This window comes from Hemicordylus capensis, chromosome 2 (assembly GCF_027244095.1).
Source record: "Hemicordylus capensis ecotype Gifberg chromosome 2, rHemCap1.1.pri, whole genome shotgun sequence".
NCBI lineage: Eukaryota > Metazoa > Chordata > Lepidosauria > Squamata > Cordylidae > Hemicordylus > Hemicordylus capensis.
In genome coordinates, this window is record NC_069658.1 from 379,451,255 (window position 1) to 379,479,200 (window position 27,946).

Consider the following 27,946-nt stretch of genomic DNA (forward strand, 5'->3'; position numbering starts at 1 on the left):
ATTGTTAATTGAATTGCCCTGGGCTGATTGGTAAAACCCCCCAAATTGTGTCTGGGCTTTGTGTGGGGAAATTAGCTCTGGCTAGGACAGTTCCATGTCAGATTAAATTTGCACAAAGTCGTGAACCCAGGAAATAACTGAACAGAGGCAAGGTTGAAGTTTCAAAATCAAAAGAAGGGTTTATTGAAGGGAGGGTACGGGCACAGCGAAAAGATTAAAGTCCTAATTGTATAAATTCCCAGGTGGGAGAGAGAAAGAGGCTTTTAGAGAAGGAAGTGGCTGGATTTAAGATAGGAGAGTAAGGAGAGAGATGGGCCCAGAGAGGGGCAAACATTCACATCACCTGATCTGGGCAAAAAGACCTTGGGGCTCCTGGAACAACTGAAGGACCTCGTTCCTCAGGGACTGCTTGGGCAAAAGCGAGTGCAGATAGACCAGGAGGTGGGTGTTAGAGGTGAATCCTCAAGGGTGCTTCCTCTGTGGAACCAGATTCCTAGGAAGACTGGGCAGATCAGGCTAGGCAAGAAAGCCTATCTGGAGAGTGGTACGAAGAACTGAACACAGCCTGGCATGGTGGCCTGTAAATAGTAAATCGTCCAAGAAGCTGGTAACTCCAAGGCATGTGTTCACAAATTGCACACTGGATTATGGAATTGGGGCCAGATATATCCCAATTGATGTCCTTGGGCATCATTCCAATGGACCTTTTTTCTTGCTGAATAGATGTGCCTGGTAGAACCTGTAAGGATCCCATTGTTGCTGATTGCTCTTCCTGAGTGTAACAATGTGTGAATGGCTGAGGCAAGCCAAGGCTGATTGTCATGAAAATAGAGTGCATAGACATGAGAAGGGAAAATCTTCATGGTTGGATTAAGCCGGTTAACTTTCAATCAAGGCCACTCTGAACTCGGAGTGAACTGCCTCAGACTCCCCTCCTTTGGTAATAATAGCAGAAAGCTAATGTGCCAATTGACCCAGCTTGAATGATGCACATAATGCTCGCGGAGGTAAACCCCCCCCCCTGCTCAAAAAAGAGGTTGTATCAGCAATAAGGACCTTGACGTGCATCCATTAAAAGTATTGATTAACAGAGGCAGTGAGCAAATTCAGCTGCAATGAATCACAGAGTGACATACTGTACATGCAGTGTGTGAATCAGCCAGAACTCACGAGGAGCCAAAGCACTAGTTTAGCACTCTGCATCTCTGCACTCCATCCAGGCTTGCAGAGTGCTTCGCACTGTCTGGTCCTTGCTAATCAACATAGCTGACAGAGACCAGATTAGGGCCAAACTGTTTTAAACGTTTGACTTGTTAATGGTTTTAAACTGTTTTAAAGATTTGTTTGTATTGATTGTTTTTAATATGACCGATTCACGGGGTTGGTTTTGTGTTTTATTTGTTATTGTGCACCACCCAGAGCTGTCTGGATGGGGCAATATATAAATCTACTAAAATAGATAGATAGATAGATAGATAGATAGATAGATAGATAGATAAAATGGTCATACAGTTAATATGACTAGCTTTCTGCAATTACAATAGGTAGTGGGTCCCTGGAAGAAAAGATACCTGCTTTTCTTGGGGCATTGCTGTTCAGACACCCTTATTTAGGAACATAAATATGCTTAATTAGATATTATGCATAAAATGCACTTAACCTGTTCTCAATTACCCTCCCTCTACCTAAAAGGCAGTCACATGAAGGATTACACTTTTTGCAAGCCACTACAAATATAGGTTTGCATGAAAGGCAGAAAGAAACTTAAAACGGCTTAGATCCAGGCTACTTAAGAGACCGCCTTCTTTGTCATGAACCCTGCTGCCTATTAAGATAATCTGGGGAGGTCCAGTTACGCTTGCCGCCAGCTCATGTGGTGGAGACTCAGGGCCAGGCCTTCTCTGTGGCTGCCCCAGGGCTTTGGAATGCGCTCCCTATGAAAATAAGAGCTTCTCCATCACTGATTAAGACTCTTAAGACACATCTGTTTCCTCAGGCTTTTAATTAAAATTAATTTAAAACTGTTTAATTGTTTAATTCTGTGAACGTTTTTTAATCATTTGTTTTATTTCTATATTGTAACTCGAATTGTGTGCACCTCCTTGAGATATATATATATCAGGCAGTATATAAATATAGATAGATAGATAGAACAATCCACAGGGGGGAAAATACTGCTCAGTGAACTACATTCCAGACACTTCTCAATGAAAATTACACTCCAGACCAAATCACTACAGAAAATGCACAAAACAACTGATATTCTTGAAAATGCATACAGCAGTTGTCTTAGGGGTGGGGTTGTGGGCAAACATTTGGGGGCAGCCATCCAACTGGACATCCAAGTAAAAATTGATAAAATTAATCTTTAAAAAACCACCCAAATCACTCTCAGTTCTGCTATTCAAATGAGCCTGGTGGAGGAGGGGGAATGGAAATAATCTATTGTATAGAAGGATATCCTGATACATTCCTAAACTAGATGGTTCTTGATTGCTCCTTTTTGGTTATATCTATGATCCCTTGTTCTGTGGTGCATGAGACCCATGCCAACAATGTAAACCAACAGTACTGTAGGTTAGGTGGTAATTCCTAGAGTAGTTACTGTAATTTCTTCAGCCAATCTAGGCTGGACCTAATACACAAAAAAGTCTCAGCAGCAGTGAGACTGATTTTTGCCCTGAAAGAATGATGGTCCAGAACTCCGCAAAAGAGAGGGAGATTCCTGTTACTATTACTACCTAAGGTGCTATATTCCCCCTTTGATACATTATGAGATGGTGAACTCAGTCTCCATCCCCTTCACATGTACTACACCTTCTCTCTATGGGGGAAACCAGTTCCTGGAACTTCAAGAGAACTGTCATTCTACAAGTAGGACCATAATGTGTAAGAAGTTGGATCTGGACCCAGGAGTGTGGGAAGGCTGGCGGCAACCCGTGTGCGGCCGCTGCCACGGCCCCCTAGCCCCACCCCCTGCATCTGATGTCAGACGCAGGGCTCAGCTAGCCACGCCCCTACGTCTGACGTCAGATGCGGGGGACATGGTCTCCCTCCCAAACGGGGCCGTACGGCCCCATTTGGAAGGGAGATTTGCCTGCGCTGCGTTGGGCAGCGTGGGCCAGAGCAATTCTCCCTGCCTTAAAGGAATGCCTTAAAGGCAGAAAGAGCCATTCCAGACACGCTGCCAATGCAGTGCAGGCCAATCTCTCTCCCAGATGGGGCTGCATGGCTCCGTTTGGGAGGGAGATCGATTGGCCCCGTTGCATTGGCAGCGGGACCAGGAGTGGCTCTCCCTGCCTTGAAGGCATAGCCCTGTTTGGGATTGAAATAATGCCCCTGCGTCTGATGTCAGATGCAGGGGGCGTGTCTGGGGCCGCACTCGCGGCCCCCGATTGGTGGCGGCCTGGGTTCTTTGAGCCTGTTCGCCCAATGGTGGCTCCGCCCCTGAATGGACCAGATCCTCCTGGCTAACTTTGTTCTGTTTTTTTCAGGCTCCAACACGATGGGTCAGCTAGAAAAGCTTCATGCCAGTCAGTCCACCTATGGTATGCATCAGCTTGACTATGATCCTGAAGCCTCTACTGCAGTTTCTTGTTTCTTCTCCTCTCTCTTCTCAGCAAAGCCCAGTGCTGTTTTCTCTGCTTTTCCCAGTCCTCAATAAGTACTCTTATGCTGCTGTGTGACCATTCTTTGTTAACTGGATTGCTTGCTAATACAGATGTTGGAAGGATATTTCTTCAGTGGAAGCTAATTCTAATTTATGAAATCATTTTCCTGAGTGGGAAATTTCTCTGTAGGCTTGGGCTTGAGATCTGTATTCTGCAAAAATGTACGTAAAAGAGAAAATAAAACAGTTGGCAGTGTTTAATTTGGGACAAACAAGAGGCTGAGAGTTTAGCTGGATTGGAAGCAATCTCTGTCAAGCATCCACACTGTTACTTCAGGGAAACTGATGCAAAACTAGTAGTTTGGAGCTCCTGCAAGGGCTCCATTTGTTCCCACTTATGCTTTGCTTGAATATTTGTCAATAAAATAAATATTACAAAGCCACCATAATTCTCCAGTGATCTCTCAGCGAAGGGAAACTATAGCTAAGGTATGTGCAGTGCTATTCCTGGACTTCATATTGCTCAGTGAAGTGAGGGAAGCCTAAAAGTACCTTTCCCCCCAACAAGTGGTTATAGGAGTGTAGTTATTAACTCTGATTTTCTTCTAGAAACAGTGATGAACAACAGTCTGAAGTCCTTGAAGGAAGAACAAACAGAGATTAAAGCAGAAAGTAAGTACACTTTGTAGGCAGTTGCTGGTTTGGTTTCTGATAAGAAGGAAGGTGGATGAACCTGCCTGTAGGAAATCTCAGGGGTAGGTTTTCTTATAAATTTTGGAACTCTTCCATTAGCCTGAACAATTTATGGTTGTGATTCATTTTGAAAACTGTCAAGGCAGATGCTTGAACTCTGCTCATCTTACCACTCATTATCCCTCTTTCTGAAGAGCAGATTGTGCAACTTTCCCTTTCTTAAAGCTTTCCTGCCTTCCTTCACATTTTTTTTAGCAATGTCTCTCTTGCTCCAACCTGGGAGTCAGTCAAACCATTATACATTTAAGTTTGCTTCTGGTTCAGGTTTAGCAGCATTTTTAACTGTCGGGTTTAGTCCCAGGATACATTTCAAAGTAGAGTAATAGCAAACTCTTTTGCTTGCAATGTAAATCTACAAAATGAGTTCATTAATCTACAAAATGAGATTAATCTACAAAATGAGTTCATTAATACCTATTAATGTGAGAAAACATGTTTATTTTTAAGCTGCTCATTGTTGAATTTTAAAATCGTTTTTAAAAAGACAAATAAAATAGATAACAGGATAAATCTGTCAGAAAATAATTTAAATTAATTTGGGTTTTATGCCCCCTGCCCTATATTCACACTAAAACAGTGTAACGTGATGTCCACTATATGACAGTTAAAAACTATGATTCTTCCCTAGGCCTTGGTTCTTTTAATAACATTATTTTGCCTGAAACCCTAAATTTATATATGGTAATCAACAAGCAATATGGAATGATTTTCTATATTTCTGGGAAGAAAGAATCTCTAGTCTTAGTGGCCAGAGGAGAAAAAGCTTTAGGTCCAGCCTAAAGGGAAGCTCACCTAGGGAAAGCCCCAAGTAAAGCAGTAAACTGACTATTAATCAGGTGTTCATATCCATCTCTTCTCCTCCATTCATTAGGGCTCTATCTAAATATGCATCTCCCCTCTAGGACTCCATCCTAACTTAACAAAAAGGAAAACTTTAACGTACCCTACTTAGGATGAATGCAAGGAAATAGTTAAAAACAAAAAACAAAATGGTTTATAGACCGTTGCAGCCTCAGAGTTATTAGTAAAATTTATGCAAGGCATCTTTTGATAAAACTTCTAGACTGGATTGAGACAAATAACATTTTAGCTATCGAGCAGGCAGGCTTTCGGGAGGGTCGTTCCACCACGGAACATGCTTTTACCCTTCAATTTCTGGCAGAGAAGTATTCTAGGTTCCCAGGTTCAGCACTTTATGTAGCATTCATTGATCTTAAAGCTGCATTTGATTCAGTTTCTAGAGAGAGACTGTGGTCTAAACTGGAAGCCCTTGGAATAGATAAAAGATTACTCAAACTTATTGTTAGTCTGCATAAGCATACTTGTTTGAAAGTTCGTTATGGCCCAACTGGACAGTTAACATTGGAAATTCCAACTTTTAGAGGAGTACGTCAGGGCTGTATACTTGCTCCTATTCTGTTCAACATCTATGTTAATTCTGTGGTTTCTTGTTTGTCCACCCTCTCTATTCATCCACCAAAGTTAGCCGATAGGCACGTCTCCATATTATTATATGCGGATGACATGGCTATTATGTCGCAGACACCTGTAGGCCTTAAGCGTGCCCTAAGACTCTTCTCATCATTTTGTAACCAAGAGTCTATTGAAATAAATTATAGTAAGACTAAAGTCTTAGTGTTCGCCAAGCGAGCTAGGCGTTATAATTGGTCCATACAAGGAAACAAGATTGAGCAGGTTAATTCCTTTAAATATCTAGGAATTACGTTTCACTCTGTTGGCTCTAGAAATGCCCATTTTAACTCCATCAGACAATCTGCCCAAATGGTTGTAAATAAGATAAAATCTTATCATTTTACACATGGTGCTGCTTTTATACCTGCGACAGTGAGACTTTATACAGCCAAAGTACTGCCTTTGCTCTTATATGGAGCCCAACTGGGACCTGCAAGTAATTTTGCCTTACTGGAGGCTATCCAGACTAAGTTTATTAGATCCATTTTGCAGGTTCCATGTTGTGCTCCGAATGCTGTCATCAGAAGAGAAGTTGGTCTTATTAGGGTGGAATCCTTATACTGGTGCTGTATTTTTCGATTTTGGTTAAAATTGAGTTTTGGACAGGCGGGTTTAGCCTCTTTGGCTATGAATGATGGTTTTAATTCGAGCTGGAAACGAGCTGTGTTGAGCAAATTTTCCTCTTTTGGCCTCTCCATAGAGGATTTGCATACTGTAGGAATTGAGCAAGCCAGGAAGTTAGTTAAGCAACGTGTCCTGGATATAGAAGTTCAACAAGAAGGTGCATGGCTCAAGCAGGGTTTATACTTAGGGAGTCAAGCTATTAATCTTAAACCAGCTAAATATTTTGATGTGGTGCTTGTCCCTAAATTTAGACGAGCCTTCACTTTAGCACGTTTAAATGTTCTTCCTACAGCAGTATTGGATGGCAGGTTCAGGGAGTTCCGCTATTTTTACGTCTTTGCCCATGTGGCAAAGGGGTTATAGAATCCACCTCGCACGTTATTCTTTATTGTGATTTTTATAGGGAACCCCGTTTAAGACTTTTATCTCCTATGTTAGACAATTTGCCTGGCTGGTCTGATGAATTTTATTTAAATTATCTTTTAATTAATGAGGACACTGATATTATTTCTGTTATGGCCAAGTTTTGTTATATTATTTGTAAAATACGTACTGGTTTATTGTAAATGTTTGCTGGTCAATGACCGAATAAACTTATAACTTATAACAGCCTCAGAGCCTAATGAGGCCTTGTTGCTACTGGACAACAATCTGTGGGTGAGAATTCTCTATCTGAGCACCAGACTACCAGACCTAACCCTGTTTACCAATCTCCACAGCTTCTTCTCCTCCTGCTGATAATTTCCTTCATATTTATTATTATTATTAATTATTATTTCTTGTTTACACAGTCAGACAGGTGTTATTGACTGGTTTGTTTTATCCAGACATCGAGTCCTTCCCAAGGACCTGGGATGCCAGAATTTTATTGTCAATTGTTATAGATATCGTTGCAGAATATAGGGTGTTCCCAGTAAAGCTGCTTTTTGTAATTGGCTGATGGCGATTTCTGTGGCCCCTATGGTGTTGAGGTGCTCTTCAAGGTCTTTTGGAACTGCACCCAGGGCGCCAATTACCACTGGGATTATTTGGGTCTTTTTCTGCCACAGCCTTTCAATTTCAATTTGTAGATCTTTGTATTTTGTGATTTTTTCTATTTCTTTTTCTTCTATTCTGCTATCCCCTGGTATTGCTATGTCGATTATTTTGACTTGTTTTTCTTTCTTCTCGACTACAGTTATATCTGGTGTATTGTGTGGCAGATGTTTGTCTGTTTGTAGTCGGAAGTCCCATAATATTTTTACATCTTCATTTTCTTCAACTTTTTCAATTTTATGGTCCCACCAATGTTTGGCTACAGGTAGCTTGTATTTTTTGCAGATGTTCCAGTGTATCATCCCTGCTACTTTGTCATGCCTTTGTTTGTAGTCAGTCTGTGCGATCTTTTTACAACAGCTGATTAGGTGGTCCACTGTTTCATCTGCTTCTTTACAAAGGCGGCACTTGCTGTTTGTGGTGGATTTTTCAACTTTTGCTCTTATTGCATTTGTTCTTAGTGCCTGTTCTTGTGCAGCCAGTATTAAACCCTCTGTTTCATTCTTCAAGTTGCCATTCTTAAGCCATTGCCAGGTCTTGGTGATGTCTGATTTTCCACTTATATTGTGCAAATATTGACCATGCAGTGGCTTATTTTTCCATTTTTCTGCTCGGTTCTTGACTTGTTCTTATTATTACGATCTGAAGTTGTATGGAAAGTCCCAGTCAGAAATCGAATCACTGCTAAACACTGTCCATATATTCAGTAGCGATATAGCAATGGAGTTTGGACTAGACAAGTGTGCTGCATTAATAATGAACAGAGGGGAAATAACAAAAACAGAAGGAATAGAACTGCCCAATGGAAGCAACATCAAGAACCTGGAAGAGAAAGAACATTATAAATACCTGGGCATTCTCCAGGCTGATAACATCGCACACACTGAAGTTAAACGAAAAATGGGAAGTGAATACATCAGGAGAGTTAGAAAAATCCTCAAGTCCAAACTCAATGGCGGGAACACCATACAAGCCATAAACACCTGGGCTATACCTGTTATCAGATACACTGCAGGAATAATAGACTGGACCCAGGCAGAGCTAGAGACGCTAGATCGTAAGACCAGGAAAATCATGACTTTTCGCTCCCAAACCTGGGACAGGCACAGGCATATTCATCTATATATATTCTTTATTTATGTTTCTAGAAATCACCCTTCAACAATTGATCACATGTTTTTAAAAACAGAATATATTTTTTCACTCTGTAAATTGAAGCCCACGATATAATATAAATATCAAGAATGTTTTTACATGAATTAAAACAAATGTATTATAGCTAAAGCTAGGGATGAGCAAACAGGTTCAATGTTGAACAGGTTTGACAACAAACCTGTTCGGTTTGATAGTCCAGTATCAAACTGACACACACACACACCAGTTCTGCTCGTTATCGGACTGACACCCCACTTTTACTCACCCTCTCCGAGGGGCTTCTCCAAGGCTGGTGTGGGGTGTGGGTTCTCCAGAGGTTTGCCCTCCCCCTGCCAGCCTCCATTATGCACCAAATCACCCAGTTCAGGTGGTCTTCAGCCCATTCTGAGCCTCACCCCCATCACAGCAGCCATTTTGGAGGCCATCGCGCATGCCCAATGGATCTCTGCATGGACTGGGTTATGTGTGATTTGGTGTATAATGGAGGCCAGAAGGGGGGGAGGGTGCACCATTGGAGACACCCCCTACGTGGCCTTGGGGAAGCCCCCCGGAACGGTTAAGTTAAAAAAAAGTTTTAAAATTTTCATGAAACCCCACCCCCCTGAACCGAACCAACTCGGGGGTGGGGGCGAGTTCACGGGGCTGCAGAACTGAATTGGCCCAGTCTGGTGCAGGTCCAGTTTGAACTGAACTGGGTCAGCCAGTTTTGTGCACACCCCTAGCTAAAGCATTGAAGAATAGTTAACTACAGAGAGCACCAATGAGAAGAAATGCACGCAGTCTCTGCACTGCTAGAATTATTCTACATTGAATGTATTTCTTTTGATTGGTTCTGCCTGGATGAACTGATTAGCTATAATGTTAAGATTCGTCTCCCTAACTATCTCTTATGTCCATGTGGAACTGCCATGTGATTGAGCCTGGCTTGCCCCATGCTTGACAACAGAAATGTCTTTATCCTATGATGACATGAGAATGACCTTTCTGATGTACACGATGAAACAAATATAGTAAGGCTGATTTTAATCAGCTTTGTCAGTTATAGCAGTAGCTGTCACAGATGCTTCCCGTGTGCCACTCACAAGATCAGCCACATCCTGAAGAGCTGAAAGTTTAACTTTCCGCTCCTTTGCAATATCCAACAGCATATCGGAGACTTGCGTTTTGGGTGGTATACAAATATTTTAAATAAATAAAGCAAGCAAGCAAGCAAGCTGTAATCGAGAAGCATCCATGTCGGTTGCATAGAACCCTGCAATTGATGTGCTATCAATCTCTCCAGTGGCAAACTTTTCAATGTTGTTCATTTGTTGGAACACATATGAGCAAAAGTGATTTTGTAAACTGCTGCTGATATTATCAACACATCATAAAAGATCTTCCTGTAGAATTCCTCAGGAGACTCAGACTGATGAGGCTCGCACTCAGCATCAATGTGTTGTGGAGACTTACTGCACCTAGGAAGGGTGGAACTTTTTAAATCTAAATCCTTCTTTTTGTCATGGTAGTCTTTGACCAGAACTCCCCAAAGTGGTTCCTCAGTTGCTTTGTACCCTCCTTGGTGGACACCCAAAGAAGTTCTGCTTGATGGAATTGTGGGTTACTTTTTTGAAGCACTGGATTTAGCATGTCCAAACCAGCAAATATAAGCATCAACAGCTGCAGTATAAAGAAAGAACCAAACCTCTGCAGGTTTCACACATATCCATCTGTATTTGCCCCAACGTCTCCTTTCTCCTCAATTGACACATCTTCAAAGATCTCAATCAGTTCTCTATAGTTAAGGGCAACTGATTGTAAAGAAGCTGCTCTAACAGCCATAAGTGCCATTTTGTGGGACAATCCCACCCACCCCACACACACACACCCCAGACGTATTTCTCCTTTCCCCTTGAAAGTATCTAAACCAGGCAAGGCATTGGGGTGAACATCTGACAAAGGTGATAAAGTCAGCTATTTCATTCAGAAAAGTTCTACACATATTAACATTTCCTGATACATCTTGTACCACTAAGTTCACAGCCTGGGCTACACAGTGCACATCGCGTGCTTATGGCTCCTCTTGCTCCATATAAGAGCATGCAGTCCACTAATGCATCCAGCTACATTTGAGGCTCCATCATAACAGTGGCCATGGCACCTATCAAGAGGAAGGTTAAAGTGGCAAAATACAGCTTTCAAAAGAGCAAAAAGAGTTTGATATTATGGAATCAGTTTCAGAAAAACCAATTCTTCCACAGACTCGCTCTATCTATCTATCTATCTATCTATCTCTCTATCTCTCTATCTCTCTATCTCTCTATCTCTCTATCTCTCTATCTATCATATTAATATACCACCTGATATGTGTAACCCTAGGCGGTGTACACAATTTGAAACAACAAATATAAAACAGAGTAAAAACAATTTCACAAAATAAAAAAGTTAACACCATTTCATGGAATAAAAACAATTAAACAGTTTAAAATTAATTCCAGTTAAAAAGCTGAGAGAATAGGTGTGTGTTGAGTGTCTTCCTAAAAGCACAGAGATGGAGATGCCCTTATTTTGACAAGGGGGGCATATTCCAAAGCCCCGGAGGAGTAGCCTCAGAGAAGGCCCAGTCCCAAGTCACAACCAAATAAGTTGGTGGCAATTGTAACCGGACCTCCCCAGATGAACTCAGTAGGCAACAGGGTTAATGACAAAGAAGGCACTCTCTTAAGTACCCTGAACCCAATCCATATCCTTTGTGGCAATGTGGAAGCAAAATGCAACCTGCTCTTTTGTGATATTATTTGTATCCACAATTATACTGTAGAAAGCAGCTTCTTCTGTCTCTCTCACTAATGTACGTAGAACATTGTGAGCCATGGTTTTAAGCATCTCATTCACAATAGAAGGTGAAATCCAGTTGTCATTTGTACGATTCAACCCAATTTCAGCTGGGGGACATCATCATCATGAAGCAGCAAGAGCTGGCTAAGGCTTGACCCTTCCTCAACTGCTAGACCTTGACAAGATACCTGCAAGGTACCTTGCAGAGGATAAATTTTTCAGCAGTGCTGTTCTAGCTTCTAGCATTTGCTTCTGTTTCCCTTCTGAGCAAGTGACGTGCACAATAGCTGGAACAGCTGCACAGTGAATGCTTACATTTTGATAGCTCTGAAATCTTTCTAATGGAACATAGGAAGCTGCCCTCTACTGAGTCAGACCATTGGTCCATCTAGCTCAGTATTGTTCACACAGACTGGCAGTGGTTTCTCCAAGGATACAGGCAGGAGTGTCTCTCAACCATTTTGAGCCATTTTTGGAAGGGCGGTATAGAAATCAAATTAACAACAACAACAACAACCCTATCTGGAGATGCCAGGCCCAGGGTGGGGGGAGTTGGGACCTTCTGCATGCAAGCATGCAGTTGCTCTTCCCAGAGTGACCCCCACCCCCTCAGGGGAATACCTTACAGCGCTTACATGTACTCTCCCATTCAAATGAATGATTAGCTTTTGGACTGCAGCACTAGACTCTATAGCTCTGCTGCAGTCTATAGCAGAGCGGGAAGCGGAGCCTCAGCTTGCCTGCGTGCAATCACTTAAGAGGTGGCGAGGAGGGAGGGAAGAAGGAGCTCAGCTTGCCACTCAGAGTGGCGGGCTTCTAAAGGTTAAAAAGTGGGGGAACTCTCCCCTCCTCGCTGCCCCCCGTTTCTGAACCCAGCTGCTGCCACTGCTCCCCATCCGGTGGGCGGTCTTTTAGGCAATTAACTTTCCCTTAACCACCTGGTCACTCCCCCTCCCAGTCCCTGCAGGAGCTACATCATGCATTTTAAAAAAACAACACGTGAAGGAGGGGGACTTGGCAGAGGCAGGGGCAAGGCAACATTTGAGGAGTCGCCATAGGCAGAGGCCTCCCCTGCCTCTGTCTTAACCCGTCAGTGCACCTGGTAGCACTTAAGGCCTTTGAAGCCCGCCCCCCTCCTGCTGCATGTTAAGCATCAACCCCCTACACACACACACACACACACACACACTTTTTAACATGTGGGTTCCTGTTGGCAAACTCACAACTGAACTCACAAGAATATAAGAATATAAAACAGGTATATCAATGCAAACATGCATTAGGAGAAATATTTCAGCATAAGACGCAAGTTTGGGGTGGTATAGAAATATATTAAATAAACATAAATTTTAAAAATATAAAATGTAACATATTCCCATCCCACATATTTCTTTCCCCACTCCTCCCTGTCTCTAAAGCACCAAGTGCAGGTCACAATTGTACTCAGCCATACGGCACAGCACAGGGCAGCAGTATGGTGACCATACCATTGCCCATGCCAGGAAATCCTGGAGGGGGCTTGAGTACTTCCACCCTCCCCCCAAAGTTTACAATCCTGATTCTCCATACAAAAATTTCCCCATATAGAAAAGTGGTTGTGAGGGAGAAGGGTTCTAGACTAGCATTCTCTCTGTGCAGGGATTTATTTATTTATTTGGTATGGAGCACGAATATGTCATGAGCCCCTGCAGATTGACGTGCAGCCCTATCTCATGTTCACCACTTCAGTGAGGCCACAGTTAATCAGTCTGCTAATTAAACTGGGGCATTTTTAGTTTAGGTTTGTAAAAAAAAAAAAAAAGGCTTCACATTTACATTATACAGTATACTGAAATCAAACCAAATTCATCTTTCATTTGTTTCCTATTATTATTATTTTTGCTGTTTACACAGTCAGACAGGTGTTATTGACTGGTTTGTTTTATCCAGACATCAAGTCCTTCCCATTCCCAAGGACTTGGGATGGCTGAATATTATTGTCAATGTTGTTGCTGTTATTATTATAGATATCGTCGCAGAATATAGGCTGTTCCCAGTAAAGCTGCTTTTTGTAATTGGCTGATGGTGATTTCTGTGGCCCCCATGGTATTGAGGTGCTCTTCAAGGTCTTTTCGAACTGCACCCAGGGCACCAATTACCACTGGGATTATTTTGGTCTTCTTCTGCCACAGCCTTTCAATTTCAGTTTGTAGATCTTTGTATTTTGTGATTTTTTCTATTTCTTTTCCTTCTATTCTGCTATCCCCTCATATTGCTATGTCGATTATTTTAACTTGTTTTTCATCATCATCACCATCATCATCATCATTTGTTGCTAGTGACCAAACGTCTGAATGGGGCAGAAGATGAGAGAAAAAGCATTCAGAAAGAGACCTTCAAGCTACAGAAAGCACTGCAAAAGATAAATGGTAAGTGTCTTAGCTCCGCACTCCATAGCCTCCCTGCTGGTCCATGCCACAGCTCCCTTGCATCTCAGTCAGGGAGAGGAGGAGACTGTGCATCACCCCTTCCTGCCTCCTCTGGGTCCAGTTCACTTGACTGGACTCCTTCCCAGGAGCCTCAGCCTTCACCACCAACCACATCTGTCTCTTCTTTGTGTCCTAGCAAGTGTGGTATTCCTATTGTTCCCTACTGGGAAGGGTGCTATTCCTATGATTACATATTAAGTATGGATTTCCAATGATTCCCTCTTGGCATGTGTGGGTTTCCTATAGGCTGGCTCACACAATCACCAGTAATGTCTACTTACTAGGAATCTGGGATTCCTGGTAGGGATGTGGAAACCAGTTTGATATTGAACCAGTTTGATATTGAACCAGTTCAGTTCGAAGGCTTGATGCTGAGCCGAACACCCCCCAGTTTGGGGGGAGTGTCGGTTCAACATCGAGCTGAACACCCCAACCTGTTCAGGGGGGGTTCGAAGTTAATTTTTTTAAACAAAAAATAATTTTGTACTTACCCCCTCTGGGGGGCTTCTTTGAGGCCATGGTGAGGGGTCCCCAGAGGTTCTCCCTCCCCCGCCAGCCTCCATTATGCCACCCAGTTCAGGTGTCTTCGGCCCTTTCTGGGCCTTTCCCCTGTCACGGCAGCCATTTGGGAGGCTGCTGTGCATGTGCAATAGGCACCTGTGTGGCTGGGTCATGACCCGTAAAGGGCCAAAGACCACCTGAACGGGGCAATTTAAGGCATAACGGAGGCTGGCGGGGGAAGGACCCCTGTGGCCTTGGAGAAGCCCCCCAGAAGGGGTAAATTAAAGATTTTTTTAAAATATATATATATTTTAAAAATTCACAAACCACCCTGAGCCAAACCAGAACAGAGGGGTTCGAGCGGGGGTAAAACCAAGCTGGCCCAGTCTGGTTCGAGTCCAATTTGGATTTGAACTGAACTTGGCCAGCAGGTTTTGTCCACACCCCTAATTCCTGGCAGGCATGTGCTCCCCTGGAGTGTGTCTCATAGGCTGCAAAAAACCTCCCTATCTCAGGTTGGCAGCTTGCTAAACAACATTTAACTGGGATGGACAAAGTGAGTTCAGATCTCGGTTAAACAATCCCATTTAGATGTTAGGTTGATGCACGGCCAACCCAAGATCAGGAGATTTTCTGCAGCCCAGCTGACACACTTAACTGGGAATCCCAGATTCCTGGTAAACGGACATTGCTGGTGATGGTGTGAACTAGCCCTATTATTTCCTATTGGCAAGCATAGTATTCCTGTGATTTACTACTGGTAAGAGGGACTATCCCATCGCTCCCTGTTGGCAAGTGTGGTTTTCCTATTGTTCCCTACTAAGACCTGTGGTTTCCCATTGGAATTGTAGTTCTCCTATTGTTCCCTTTGGTAAGGATGAGTTTCCTCTATTGGCATGTAGTGTCCATTATTCACTTATGGGCAAGTATAATTATTCAATTGCTCACTGCTGACAAGTTACTTTATATCCACTGCATCCTTATTGCAAAGCATGGGTTCCCTATTGGCAAGTATGTGCTTTCTATTGGCAAGTACTGTCCTATGTTTTAGCATGTCCTGGATCAAGACTGAGGTCAATATAATGCAATAATAATCATAAATGGTTGTAGAAGTCTTCCATGCATGAGAACACACACACTCTCTCTCTCTCTCTCTCTCTCTCTCTCTCTCTCTCTCTCTCTCTCTCTCTATATATATATATATATACACAGAGAGAGAGAGAGACAGACATATTTATATGTGCGCGCGCGCACACACACACACACACACACACACACACACACACACACACACACACAGAGGCAGACAGACACTCCTACCTGACTATGTGGTCAGTCTTAAACTCTCTGCAATTACTTTATAGACTCAAACTGTCAAGTCTGTCCAGGAGGCTGGTTGCTGAACAATGGACAATGCTACATGTTTCAAAAACAGTCAGTTGCCTGGTCTCATGCCATGAACTGGTGTAAGGATCGTGGTAGCCAGTTGGTTGTTATCAATGACGATATGGAACAGGTAATCCAGCATTTTTGATGCAGTGAATGTACACCTATTTTCCTTTATAACCCACAACCCATACATTTTCCCTCAATGTAGCACTTTTGTGACATGGATATTCTGTTTTTGAAGCACTCAGAAGCCCTATTTGCATGTTTCATTCAAAAAATAGACAATCTGTATATAGGGTATATGTGAACAGATCTGAATTATCCAGATCTTGTGTTTAGATATTGTACCATGTACAGTGGCACACTTCCTAGCTGTACCATGCTTTTGAGGAAGCCTGTACCCAGATTATAAAATGAATCCATGTACAGTTATTCACACAAAATAACATCTGTTCAGACATCTGTACACATGTAATGTCTGAATAGGGGTAAAGTGCATTTTGTATTGGGGAAATGAGATATTTCCCCCAGATAGTGCATTCAGTGCTATCATGATCACTGTGTAGGATGTGTCTGGGTAAGCATCATTGGCATGTGTTAGATATTGTTGACTATCACTTGTGTTTTAGACTCTTAATTATTATGCATTATCTTAAACATTTACATTCCACTTTGTCTTCAATGAATTCAAAGCAGTTTATAACAAATTATTAAAACAATAAACCTCAAGCTACAAACCTATAAACCCAGAAACACACAGCAGCCAAAAATAATGATCAAACAGAGTAATCTCAGCAAGACCAAAACAGCAGTCATAAATGAAAAGGGAGATGGATTCTGCTTTATTGCAGAAGCACAAAAATAGTAAATATAAAAATCAAGACTGTGTGTTGTGGACTAGCAAAAGGACTGCCATTCGGACAGATAAAGGTGGGTGGAAGGAAATGGGCTGGATATTTCAAATGAAGCTCCTTCACTCTGAATCAGACCATTGGTCCAACTAGCTCAGTATTGTCAGCAATGACTAGTAACAGCTCTCCGAGGTTCCAGACAAGGGTCTTTCCAAGCCCTTCTTAGAGGTGTCAGGGATTAAACCTGAGATTCTGTGTGCAAAGCACGTGCTCTGCCACTGAGCTAAGACCCCTCCTCAAAGGCCCCTTTGGGGTGTAGTACATCTCTGTGCAGTACGGTCCTGGCATTGGGTAGGTTCCCATGATTGCTGCCAAGTAAGGAATTCAGGGGAAAGTCAGTAAAACATCAGGCATTGGGACTGGGACCGCATGCTCCCAATGGGCATGTTTTCTGAATCTACTCAAATCTGGTTCACGCATCATGTTACCAGCTTTGTCTGCCCAATTCCAAATCCTGATGACAGAAGTTGGGCAAAGTCAGGAGAATGTTGGTTATACAGGGTACTGGACTTGGACAGGTTCAGATGTGATGACACCCCTGTTGGAAGGGTGCACTCATCCCTATATTTTACTGGCTTTCCTCTGAGTTCCTCACTTGGTGGCAATCATGTGAATCTGCCCAATGTCTCCCAGAGAACATGAACCAAGTCAGACAGGGCTGCCCTTACCATGTAACAGGGCAAAGTGGGCTGCTGGTGGTGACAGATGGTGGGCCAGTTCTCAGAGGCAACATGGCAGTCCACTCAGTACTCCCTGCCATGGATGGCTTGAAAGGAATGAAGGCTGAAATGGCAGTACATTGCTCTTCCCTCTCTAATGGAAAAGGAAGGAAGGGGGAGCAATTTCAAAGAAGGAAGGAATTTAGGGTGTGCTTTTGAGAGGCGCGGGAGTGGAGTCACTTGGGGCTCTGCTTCAGGCAGCAAAATGTCATAGTCTGGCATTGAGTTCATAGCAGGTTGTATGTGCTATATAGTACTGTTCAGCTCAAATAATGAAACTGGGCTTGTGTTTCAGGCGTTTCTTAGATCACAGACAAATCAGTTGAGTTTCTGGATTGGGCTAAGTGACATGAAGGCAGAAAACACATTTGTCTGGGTAGACGGAAGTTCTTTAACATACAAGTAAGTAGTAATACAGTATGTGCTAATTTCTTCTTTTTTTGCAAACAACTTACAAAAACTGAGAATTTTGTGCATCATGAAAATGACATGTTTAATAGCCATAAAACCTTAGATTATGGGGACCAGTGTGACATGCGTCAGTTTGCATCTCTCTCATTCAAGCTCACCTGTCCAACAAGATCTTCAGAAGCTCTGTGCAGCTGAGCACCCTGCCTTCTGAGGGAAAGTGGGGGGGAAACAAGAGATAGGACTTTTTTGGCCCAGGTTCATCATAATCTCTGGAACTCCCTCCCTCCTATACAAGTTTGTCTCCTTGGTGATGTTTAAGAAGCAAAACTGAAAACATGCTATTATCCTTAGATTTTACTACAGTTTAATGCTTGCTGCAGCAAAGAAATGAATTGTTGGTTATTTGTTTAAACATTGTGGTGTTGTCTACTGATGCTGCTGCTATGCTTTTATATGGTTAGCTGCCTTGGGAATCTTTGTGCTTGAAAGGTGGGGTACCATTCCTTTTAAGTAATGAACAAAAACAAACAAACAAACAAACAAACAAACATCTGAGTGCTGTTGAAGCCCCCCCTGCAGATTCTGGAAAGTTTTCCTGTGTAATTTCATATCCAAATCTTCAACAGTGGGATCTTGCTGGGTTAAAAGTAAACAGTAAAAATTATAGCCCAACTATATGCGACGTTGAGTGTGTCACTGGCCCTGATGTGCTTCCATTTTCTTGGTAAACATCAGCTGGATAGGGGGCCCAATGGATCAGGATTGTGATGTGGAATTTATAGGAATGTAGTAAGTTGTATAGATAATGTTTGTATACTTAGAAGAGGATAGACTATTTGAGGGTATTGTTATGAAGGAGAAAAAGGAAGAGAAAGAAAAATAAGTTTTGAGAGATAAAGCATCTTGGCAGGAGAGAGAGAAAAGATTCAAGAGGCAAGAAGAGAAAGTAAAATGTATCTGTGAAGAGGGAGAGAAAAATCTGCTATTTCCCCTACAGTTTCTACAATTTATACCCCAAAAGTGATGCTTCCCTCCTTAGTCTGTCTTTTCAGACGCTTGATGGACTTCCACCTGTTGCATCCAGGAATCTCATTGGTTCCTTTGGTTCCCTCTTCCCATAAATATTAAAATTTAATATTCTGCTTTGATCATGGCCACCTGGACCCCACCAATCCTCCAACTTTTTGTTGGGAATTCTCTCTGGTGGAGAAACCCTTTTTCATTATAGCAGAGTGCACAGAGGCACAACACAGCGGAATTTAGTTTGGCATGCCTGTATGCTGAGAGTAAAGTAACTTGGAGTCAGTTCATAGTTTCAAATCAATATATAAGGCATTCATTATGGAACTCCATTCTGGATAGGAAAGTGAGGAGTTAGGATCTCTAATCCAGCTAACTAGCTGAATGCAGATGGATTCTGCCTCTCTGCACACAGCAGACCGGGTCTCACGATCTGTGAGACCCGGTTTAGGGAAGTGAGCGGGAAAAGTGGGCTAAGCCCGCTCTCCCTGCTCACGAGTGGGGAGGGAGCCCTGGGCGGCCAGATCGGCCGCCCACACGATGGCCGGCCCCGAGACAAAGCCGGCAGGGGCTGGGGAGCTCGGGGGCTGCGTGCCCCCAGAAGCCCCAGTATGCCCTGCGCAAGCGTGCAGGGCATACTGGGGAGACCCCCGAGCCAGGATGCTGCTTTTAAGCCTCCTGCCCGGGGGTCTACTCATGAGTAGCCATGGCGCGGAGCCGCACCACAGCTACTCATGAGTAGATAGCCCAGGTTTGCGGAGCGCTCGCTCCGCAAACACGGGCTAAGGGGTGGGATACAGGAGCGGGTTAGCTGCTCCAGAACCACTGGGCTCGGCTGCGAGCCCGGTGGTTTTTACGATCACAAAAATCGGGCTAGGATTTTCCTAGCCCGATTTTTGTGATCGTAAGAATAGCCCCATGGTGCAGGGAGAGGAGCTTGCATGTTGCAAGGTAGAAGGAACAGGAAGAGAAGGGAGAGAGGAAGGAAGAAGTATCCCTGAGATTAGCAATCTACATTCCAAAGGGATAGTGTCAGAGCAGTAGAGAAGGGATGACCAATGTCTTGACCCTCTAGCCCTCTGACTCACTAGTCTGTCCTCCTATGTCACTGAGACAAGAGACAGTGCAAAGTCCTTAACTTCAAACACTTTTGACCGGGCTTGTTCAGCCTGCCTAAATCCCCCTCTCCTTAAACGAGGTTAATGGAGCGAGCACACCGTTAACCTTGGTTTTTTGCTCGTGGGCCACTGCAGCAGAACCTAAGGGGTATACTCATGGGTCAAATGGGCCGTAAGCCAGAATTTGGCTTTTTAATAGCCAAATCTGGCCACCTAGCACTGCAGTGCGTGGCAACACATGAGTAGACCCCCAACTGGGAGGCTACAAGCAGCCTCCTAGTCTTGGAGGTCTCCCCAGAATGCCTCATGCACTCACACGGGGCATACTGGGACTTCTGGGGGCTGCATGCCCCCCCAATCCCCGCAGCCCCCACCGGCTCCGTGATGGAGCCAGTAGTCATATGGGCGGCTGATCCAGTTGCCCAGACTTGCAGGCCTGATCGTCTGTGGCGAGAGCAGGCTAAGCTCACTCTCCCCGCAGAGACCAGTAAGGTGCTTCACACTAATCATGTGTGAACACTTAAGCACAGTACTGCATGTTGTTTGAACTGGGAACCTGAGGTATAAGTAAGCCATACACACTAGGATATCAAGCCAGGATCAAACCATAGTTGCATCCTCCGGTTGGGCTTGCTTAAACCCTAGGTTCCCAGTTTTGATGACAAATGGGTTTAAGAAACCAGACTTCTTTCCCAATAGCCAAATATACAAGGGAAAGATGAAAGGGGATGAAGGAACCCATAGGCTTGTCTCTCCTTCCAGCTTTGTGTACAAATGCTTTGCTCTACTGCTGACTTGGAGACCTGTGTGGGTCTCCTAGCAAAGACTCAGGGCCAGTGTCTCAGCTGATGACATTTCATTGAATTTCCATATATTCCCAGTTTGAAACTAATGTTGATGTCATGATTGAGACCTACAGCAGGTTTGTGTAATGCCCTGAAGTATAACATGGCATGTCTCTCCTCGTCAGCCATTAATAATCCCATTAGGCTTTGACACTGACTGCTAGGCATAAGAGGATGTCATTAAGGTCCAGATCTTATGGAGAAACTGGCTCACAAAGATTTTATTGACAATGTCATTGATTTCTATCCACAGGAAATGGGCTCCACAAGAACCCAACGATGCTGGCCATGGGGAAGACTGTGTTGTGATAGCAGGTCGAGGGTGGAATGATCGTGAGTGTGGAGGCACCTCAGATGGCTGGATCTGTGAAAAGCCATGGAACTGCTAACTGTGTTGGCAAAAGCAGAACTCAAAACATTAAAGTCTTGTTCTTTGTGTGGCTTGTCATTCTGCTTGGGTTTTTGTTGACATAACTCTTCCAGCAGTGCAAATGTTGACACCTTTGGGTGGTGAGCATAGCCACCTAATTTTACAGATGAGACTGAGGTGATTATGTTGGGCCATTGTCACATCACTGGGTCAGCAGAAAGTTAGGAATATATACACAATTTCTATCTCCCCTACATAACACACTTCCCATAATAGACTAGAGCTCACTCTCTTCTCAGAGATGGTCATAAAATCCAGAGGTCTTGGTTCCAGCCTCTTCTCATTCTAACAGTGTACTTTATAGTCTATAAAACCTAATTCTCTTTCACAAACTGTACATTCATTGAAAAGTCAAACAATTTAATGAGCTAGATTCATTGGCCATAGTATATGAGATGGAGAAATCGAGCTTGTTCAAGAAATTTGAAGGATCTCTCTGCCCCACCACCAACCCACGAATCTGCCTGTCCTGTAAGGCCATGCAGAGGCCCTTCTGAATGTTCCAGCTCCTTTGGAAGCTCACCTCAAGCTAATGTGGAACAGTTATGTTTTGGAAGTTGCCCCCACACTCTAGATTCCCTCCCTCATGAGATTCATGGAATCCTTCTCTGCATGTCTTTAGATGCCAGTTAAATACTTTTTTATTTACATTGGCCTTTGGATAATATGCCAGTGTCTCCAATATATTTTCCATTGTTGTTTTATTGTGCTGGCATAACATTTTAGATTCTTTTTAGTATTTTGTGTGTAGTCTTAAATTGATTGCAAGTTGCCTCAGCACCTGATGAGAAAGATGGTGGGGGAAAAATGTTTTTAAATAAACAAATTATACCTGTTACCACATTTTGAAACAATAAACCTCAAAATTCACAAGGCCTTCATTATTGCATAGCAAGAAATAAGACCATGATCTTCCATAGGTAATGAAGTTTCCTAGAGAGCAGGGCAAGAGTGCGAACTATCTATAGCAAGTAATTTTCCTCATCTATTCAACTTCAATGAAATTAGGAGCTGTGCAACTTTACGCATGTGGTGGAGTGCAATGTTTGCACAGTTTTTCAAGAGCACTGTTGCTCAAGTGCAAAATTGCTCAGAATTGTGTGAAAGTGCAGCCACTCTTTATACTGGCTGCACTGTCATGCAGCTATGCTCAGTTTTTGCATTTGTGCAACAGTACTTGTGCAGAGCTGAACAAATAATATATTCCACCACATTGTGCAATATGTCAACCAGGACTCTTTCTGCAGCAGGAATGATCAAGTTTCAAAAATGATATTTTCAAATTTCATTTTATGTTGTCTTGTGAGATAAAGGACTTTGCAGATAGACTAGCTTGTTGAAATCATAAGCAAAATTATGGGAATCTTGAGAATTCTACTTCCATCTTGGCTACTGCCAAAATAGGCAAGAGAGTTCTTCTAAAAACACATCCAGTGTACCAAGTTGCATCAGAAGATATACTTCTTCCAGAGCATGGAGCCCATTGTCTGGAGGAAAAGAACCTTTGGATGCAATCCTATAGGGTTGTTCAGATGACCCACGAGGCTGGGTCTGGGGAGGGCTGCGTGGGAAGGCATGACACAACCCCCGCATGAGCTAGGGCTCACCTTGATGCCATGCACCCACACAATTGGTGTGGCGGCAATATTCTTAACAGGGATCTGGAGGAGGAAGTCCTCCAGTATCCCTCAGTGCATTGTGCAGGCAGTGGAGAGGCTGCCTGCATGAATGCAGCAGCTCCCAGCTTCTTAGCTGTTCTATAGGTGGTAGGGATGTGCACAAATTGATTGTTTTGATTCTATTTGTGCCCAAAACAAATCACCTCTGATTTGTTTTGTGTCCTAATCTACCCCCCACAAATCACCCCAGATTTGATTTGTATTTGCTTCAATTCAATTTGGATTTGGACCAATTCGGACCACTTAACAAGGTCCTAGGGGCACCAAATATGGGTGGTGGGTAGGTCCCCATGGGTGCCACCTACCACCAAAATCTCAAGGCAGTGGGACACCTGGTTGATTTTTAATGATTTTTTAAATAGTTTTTACTGAGTTTGAACATTTCTGCCATAGAAAACAATGGGGATTTGAAGTTGCCATATCCAGTGCCAACTGTCAACTGCCATATGCCAACTACACCACCCCCTCCCACCCCCACCTGCAAGGCAGTGCAGTACTCATTTTAATTTTTAGGAATATTGAAATGTTTAGATTCTTTGGTGTCTAATAACTTTTCCTCATCATGAATCCCTATGAGGATTCATTATACACCTTCGTTTCTTTTGTTCATTTGGACTATCATTGGACAGTGCCAACTGTCAACTGCCATGTGTCAACTACACCCGCCGCACGCACACACACACACACTGGGGTACTCAGTTTATTTTTTAGGTATTTTTGAAGTGTTTAGATTCTTTGGTATCTTCATTACACACCTTCATTTCTTCTGTTAATTTTGACCCTACTGCTTTGCAGGTGGGCGTGGGCAATTAGTGGCATCCCGTGTTCCAACTACCCCCCAACCCACAAGGCACAGGGTACTCAGTTTATATTTTAGGAATTTTTGAAGTGTTTAGACTCTTTGGTGTGTAATGAATCCTCATAGAGATTCATTATGAGGAAAGCTTATTAGACACCAAAGAGCCTAAATACTTGGGGGGGTGGGTGGGAATCCTAAAACATAAACTGAGTAGTACCCCACTTCCTTGCAGGTGGGAGTGAGGTATAGTTGGCACATGGCAGTTGATAGTTGGCACTGTCAAAAAGACAGTCAAAATGAATAGAAGAAATGATGGTGTGTAATGTATCCTCATAGGGATTCATTGAAGGAAAGTTATTATACACCAAGGAATCCAAACACTTGAAAAATAGTGACCACACGTTTTGCTCCATAACTCCGCTTCTACAAGGGAAAGAGCTTAGCTTTTTTTTTTTTTTTAATGAAAGCTGGGAATCTGGAGGAATTAATAGGAGGGATCTGAATCTTGAATCAATTCGAATCAAATCATGCGTGATTTGATTTGGACCCAAATCTAGCCAATGGACCACACAGGTGATTTGTTTTGTCTCCAAATCACCCAAATCAGCTAGATTCTGGTACAAATCAATTTGTACCTGAATCAATTTGCACAGCCCTATTAGGTGGTACTCTATGTATGGTGGAGAGCAAGTTGAGCTGAAGGGAGCTGCTGCAAACAGCCCTTATTGCCCACATAATCAGGGCTGTGCAGTAACATCAGGCAGGGCTGTGAAGCTTTAACATTGGTTAAAGCCAAGGTAAGAAATTAGGGTAGCCCTGCTCTGGAGCAGCAGGATAGGAGTGTGTACTGTGGCTCCACACGAATCTCACTACCCAGGGTTTCCTGCTCCTTCCCTGCTTTGACTGATCATGAGAATGACTTCTTTGTCTTTATGCCAAGGGTTTGCAGCAGCACACTTTTGGTAGCTGCCTCACAGCTATGAAACTTTCTTTTCTCTAGAGTCTTCACAAAACTAAAACTTGAGACTTCCCCAAGGGAAACAACATCCCCCCCCTCTCCAAGCAGGGATGTGGTTTCTGTGCTTGGGCCAATTAAGAAGTCTAACATATCTAAAGTTTTTACTAATGATATATATTATTATTAAGTCGGGGGACTTCAATGTTCACTTTGGGACCAATTTGTCTGGGGCGGCTCAGGAGTTCATAGCAGCCATGACGACTATGGGCCTATCCCAAGTGGTCTCAGGGCCGACGCACATTGCTGGTCACACGCTTGATTTGGTCTTTCACTCTGATCAGGGTAGTGTTCCGTGGGTGGGCAATCCTGTGATTTCCCCATTGTCATGGACGGACCACCATCTGGTTAAGGTTGGACTCACAATCGCTTCCCACCTTCACAAGGGCGAAGGACCTATTAAGATGATCCGCCCGAGAAGGTTATTGGATCCAATAGGATTTCAAGAAGCCTTGGAGGGATTTAGTGTTGGCTCTGCTGGTGATTCTGTTGATGCCCTGCTGGAAAATTGGAACAGCAAACTCACCGGGGCAGTAGACATGATTGCTCCTAAGTGTCCTCTCCGACCTACTTCAAAATTGGCCCCTTGGTATACGGAAGAACTATGGGGGCTGAAGCAGCGAGGTAGATGACTGGAGCACAAGTAGAGAAAGACTCGGCTTGAATCCGACAGATTGCAACACAGAGCTCATCTGAAGACCTATGCTCAGGCGATACGTGCGGCAAAGAAGCAATTCTTTTCTGCCCATATTGCATCCGCAAGTTCACATCCGGCGGAGTTGTTCAGGGTTGTGAGAGGGCTAGTTAGTGACCCTCCTCCCTTGAATCAGAATCTGGAACCATCGATTACCCGCTGTGATCTGTTTAATGAATTATTTGTGGAAAAAATCTCTCATACTTGGGCTGACTTAGACTCCGTCTCTACAATTACCTCAGTGTCTGATGTGGAAGTGTCCAGCGACTCCTCTTGTGTGATTAGGTTGGATCAGTTCCAGTTTGTGACTCCTGAGGATGTGGACAAGCTGATTGGAATGGTGCGGCCCACCACCTGTCCTCTTGACCCTTGTCCGACATGGCTTATATTATCTGGCATGGGGGTTGTTGTAGAAGGCCTGGTAGAGATTATAAATGCGTCTCTGAGGGAAGGTAGGATGCCTCCTTGTCTTAAGGAGGCAATTATTAGACCACTTCTGAAGAAGCCTACCCTGGATCCCTTGGACTTGAACAACTACAGGCCTGTCTCCAACCTTCTGTGTCTGGGCAAGGTAATTGAGAGGGTGGTGGCCTCACAGCTCCAGACAGTCTTGGGTGAAACTGATTATCTTGACCCATTTCAAACTGGCTTTCAGCCTGGCTATGGGGTGGAGACTGCTTTGGTCGGCCTGATGGATGATCTCCAATTGGCAATTGACAGAGGAAGTGTGACTCTGTTGGTCCTTTTGGACCTCTCGGCGGCTTTTGATACTATCAACCATAGTATCCTCTGGAGCATCTGAGGGGGTTGGGAGTTGGAGGCAAGGCTTTGCAGTGGTTCCGCTCCTACCTCTCAGGCAGGTTCCAGATGGTGTCCCTTGGAGACAGCTGTTCTTCAAAATCTGAACTTTTGTATGGTGTTCCCCAGGGCTCCATATTGTCTCCAATGTTGTTTAATATCTACATGAAACCGCTGGGAGAGATCATCAGGAAATTTGGTGCAAGGTGTTACCAGTATACTGATGACACTCAAATCTATTTCTCCATGTCAGCATCATCAGGAGAGAGCATAACCTCCCTAAATGCCTGCCTGGTGTCGGTGACGGGCTGGATGAGGGATAACAAGCTGAGACTGAATCCGGCTAAGATGGAGGTACTCATTGTCCGGGGTGGGAACTCGAGAGATGATTTTGATCTGCCTGTTCTGGATGGGGTCACACTTCCCCAGAAGGAACAGGTATGCAGTCTAGGGGTGCTTCTGGATCCGAGCCTCTCCCTGGTGTCCCAGGTTGAGGCGGTGGCCAGAAGTGCCTTCTATCAGCTTTCTTGAGGCGAATAACCTCAAAACAGTGGTACATCTGCTGGTAACCTCCAGACTGGATTACTGTAATGCGCTCTATGTGGGGCTGCCCTTGTACATAGTCCAGAAACTACAGCTGGTCCAGAATGTGGCAGCCAGGCTGGTCTCTGGGTCATCTCGGAGAGACCATATAACTCCTGTATTGAAGGAGCTGGCTGCTGATATGTTTCTGGGCAAAATACAAGGTGCTGGTTATAACCTATAAAGCCCTAAACAGTTTGGGCCCTGGATATTTAAGGGAACACCTTCTTCTGCATGAACCACACCGCCCACTGAGATCTGCTGGAGAGGTCCGTCTGCAGCTGCCACCAGCTCATCTGGTGGCCACTCAGGGATGGGCCTTCTCCGCTGCTGCCCCAAGGCTTTGGAATGCGCTCCCTAGTGAAATAAGAGCCTCCCCATCTCTGACAGCTTTTAAAAGGTCCTTAAAAACACATTTCTTCACCCAGGCTTTAAAGTAATGTTTTAATGGTTTTAATGCTGTTTTAAAGTATTGTTTTGAAAATTTTAAATTGTTGTAATGTGTGTGTGTGTGTGTGTGTGTGTGTCCCCATTTTTGTTTTAACAAATGTTTTACTTTGTTTTTATTCTGTTGTAAACCGCCCAGAGACATAAGTTTTGGGCGGTATAAAAATGTTTTAATAAATAAATAATAAATAAATATATTTTTAGCATACTAACTTAAGGGAAGAAAGTTTATGAGAGTACCATGTCTGTGTGTCTGTCCAGGGTTGTAGCAAGAGGAGAGGGGGCACTTGCTCCCCTATGGGCAACGTACCCACTTGCAGGGGCACCAGTTAAAATCCCCCCTTTTTTACATTGGCCTTTGGATATTGTGCAGCATGTACACACTTATGCATGCACACTCCCACTCACCCAGCTTCTCTCATCGTCCTTCCATTGGTCAGGAGCCCAGTTGACAGAAGGAGGATGGGTAGAGGGCAAATGGCCAAAAGGTCAGCTATGCCCATTCTCCTTCCATGGGCTGGAATCCTGGATGATGAAAGGTGGGCGCGCACAGGGCCAATTGGGGAGCCTCCTTCAATTGGCCAGGACTTGAGCCCAGCTGATGAGATGAAGATGGGCAGAGCCCAGTCAGTGGGCGTCTGTGCTGCCAGCCG

At 43.8% G+C, this 27,946-nt stretch overlaps 1 protein-coding gene across 1 annotated transcript in view; it reads left to right on the forward strand.

The window, feature by feature from the left end:
* LOC128342452 (low affinity immunoglobulin epsilon Fc receptor-like) overlaps nucleotides 1–21,289 on the forward strand; it is a 33,340-nt gene extending 12,051 nt beyond the window's left edge. The window contains exons 4-9 of the mRNA XM_053289741.1: nucleotides 3,495–3,548; nucleotides 4,220–4,282; nucleotides 13,786–13,875; nucleotides 15,801–15,952; nucleotides 17,751–17,857; nucleotides 21,103–21,289. Of these exons, the coding sequence (XP_053145716.1) occupies nucleotides 3,495–3,548; nucleotides 4,220–4,282; nucleotides 13,786–13,875; nucleotides 15,801–15,952; nucleotides 17,751–17,857; nucleotides 21,103–21,238 (602 nt within the window). The 3' untranslated portion in view covers nucleotides 21,239–21,289. The remainder of the gene's footprint in view (nucleotides 1–3,494; nucleotides 3,549–4,219; nucleotides 4,283–13,785; nucleotides 13,876–15,800; nucleotides 15,953–17,750; nucleotides 17,858–21,102) is intronic.
* Nucleotides 21,290–27,946: the final 6,657 nt, after the last annotated feature.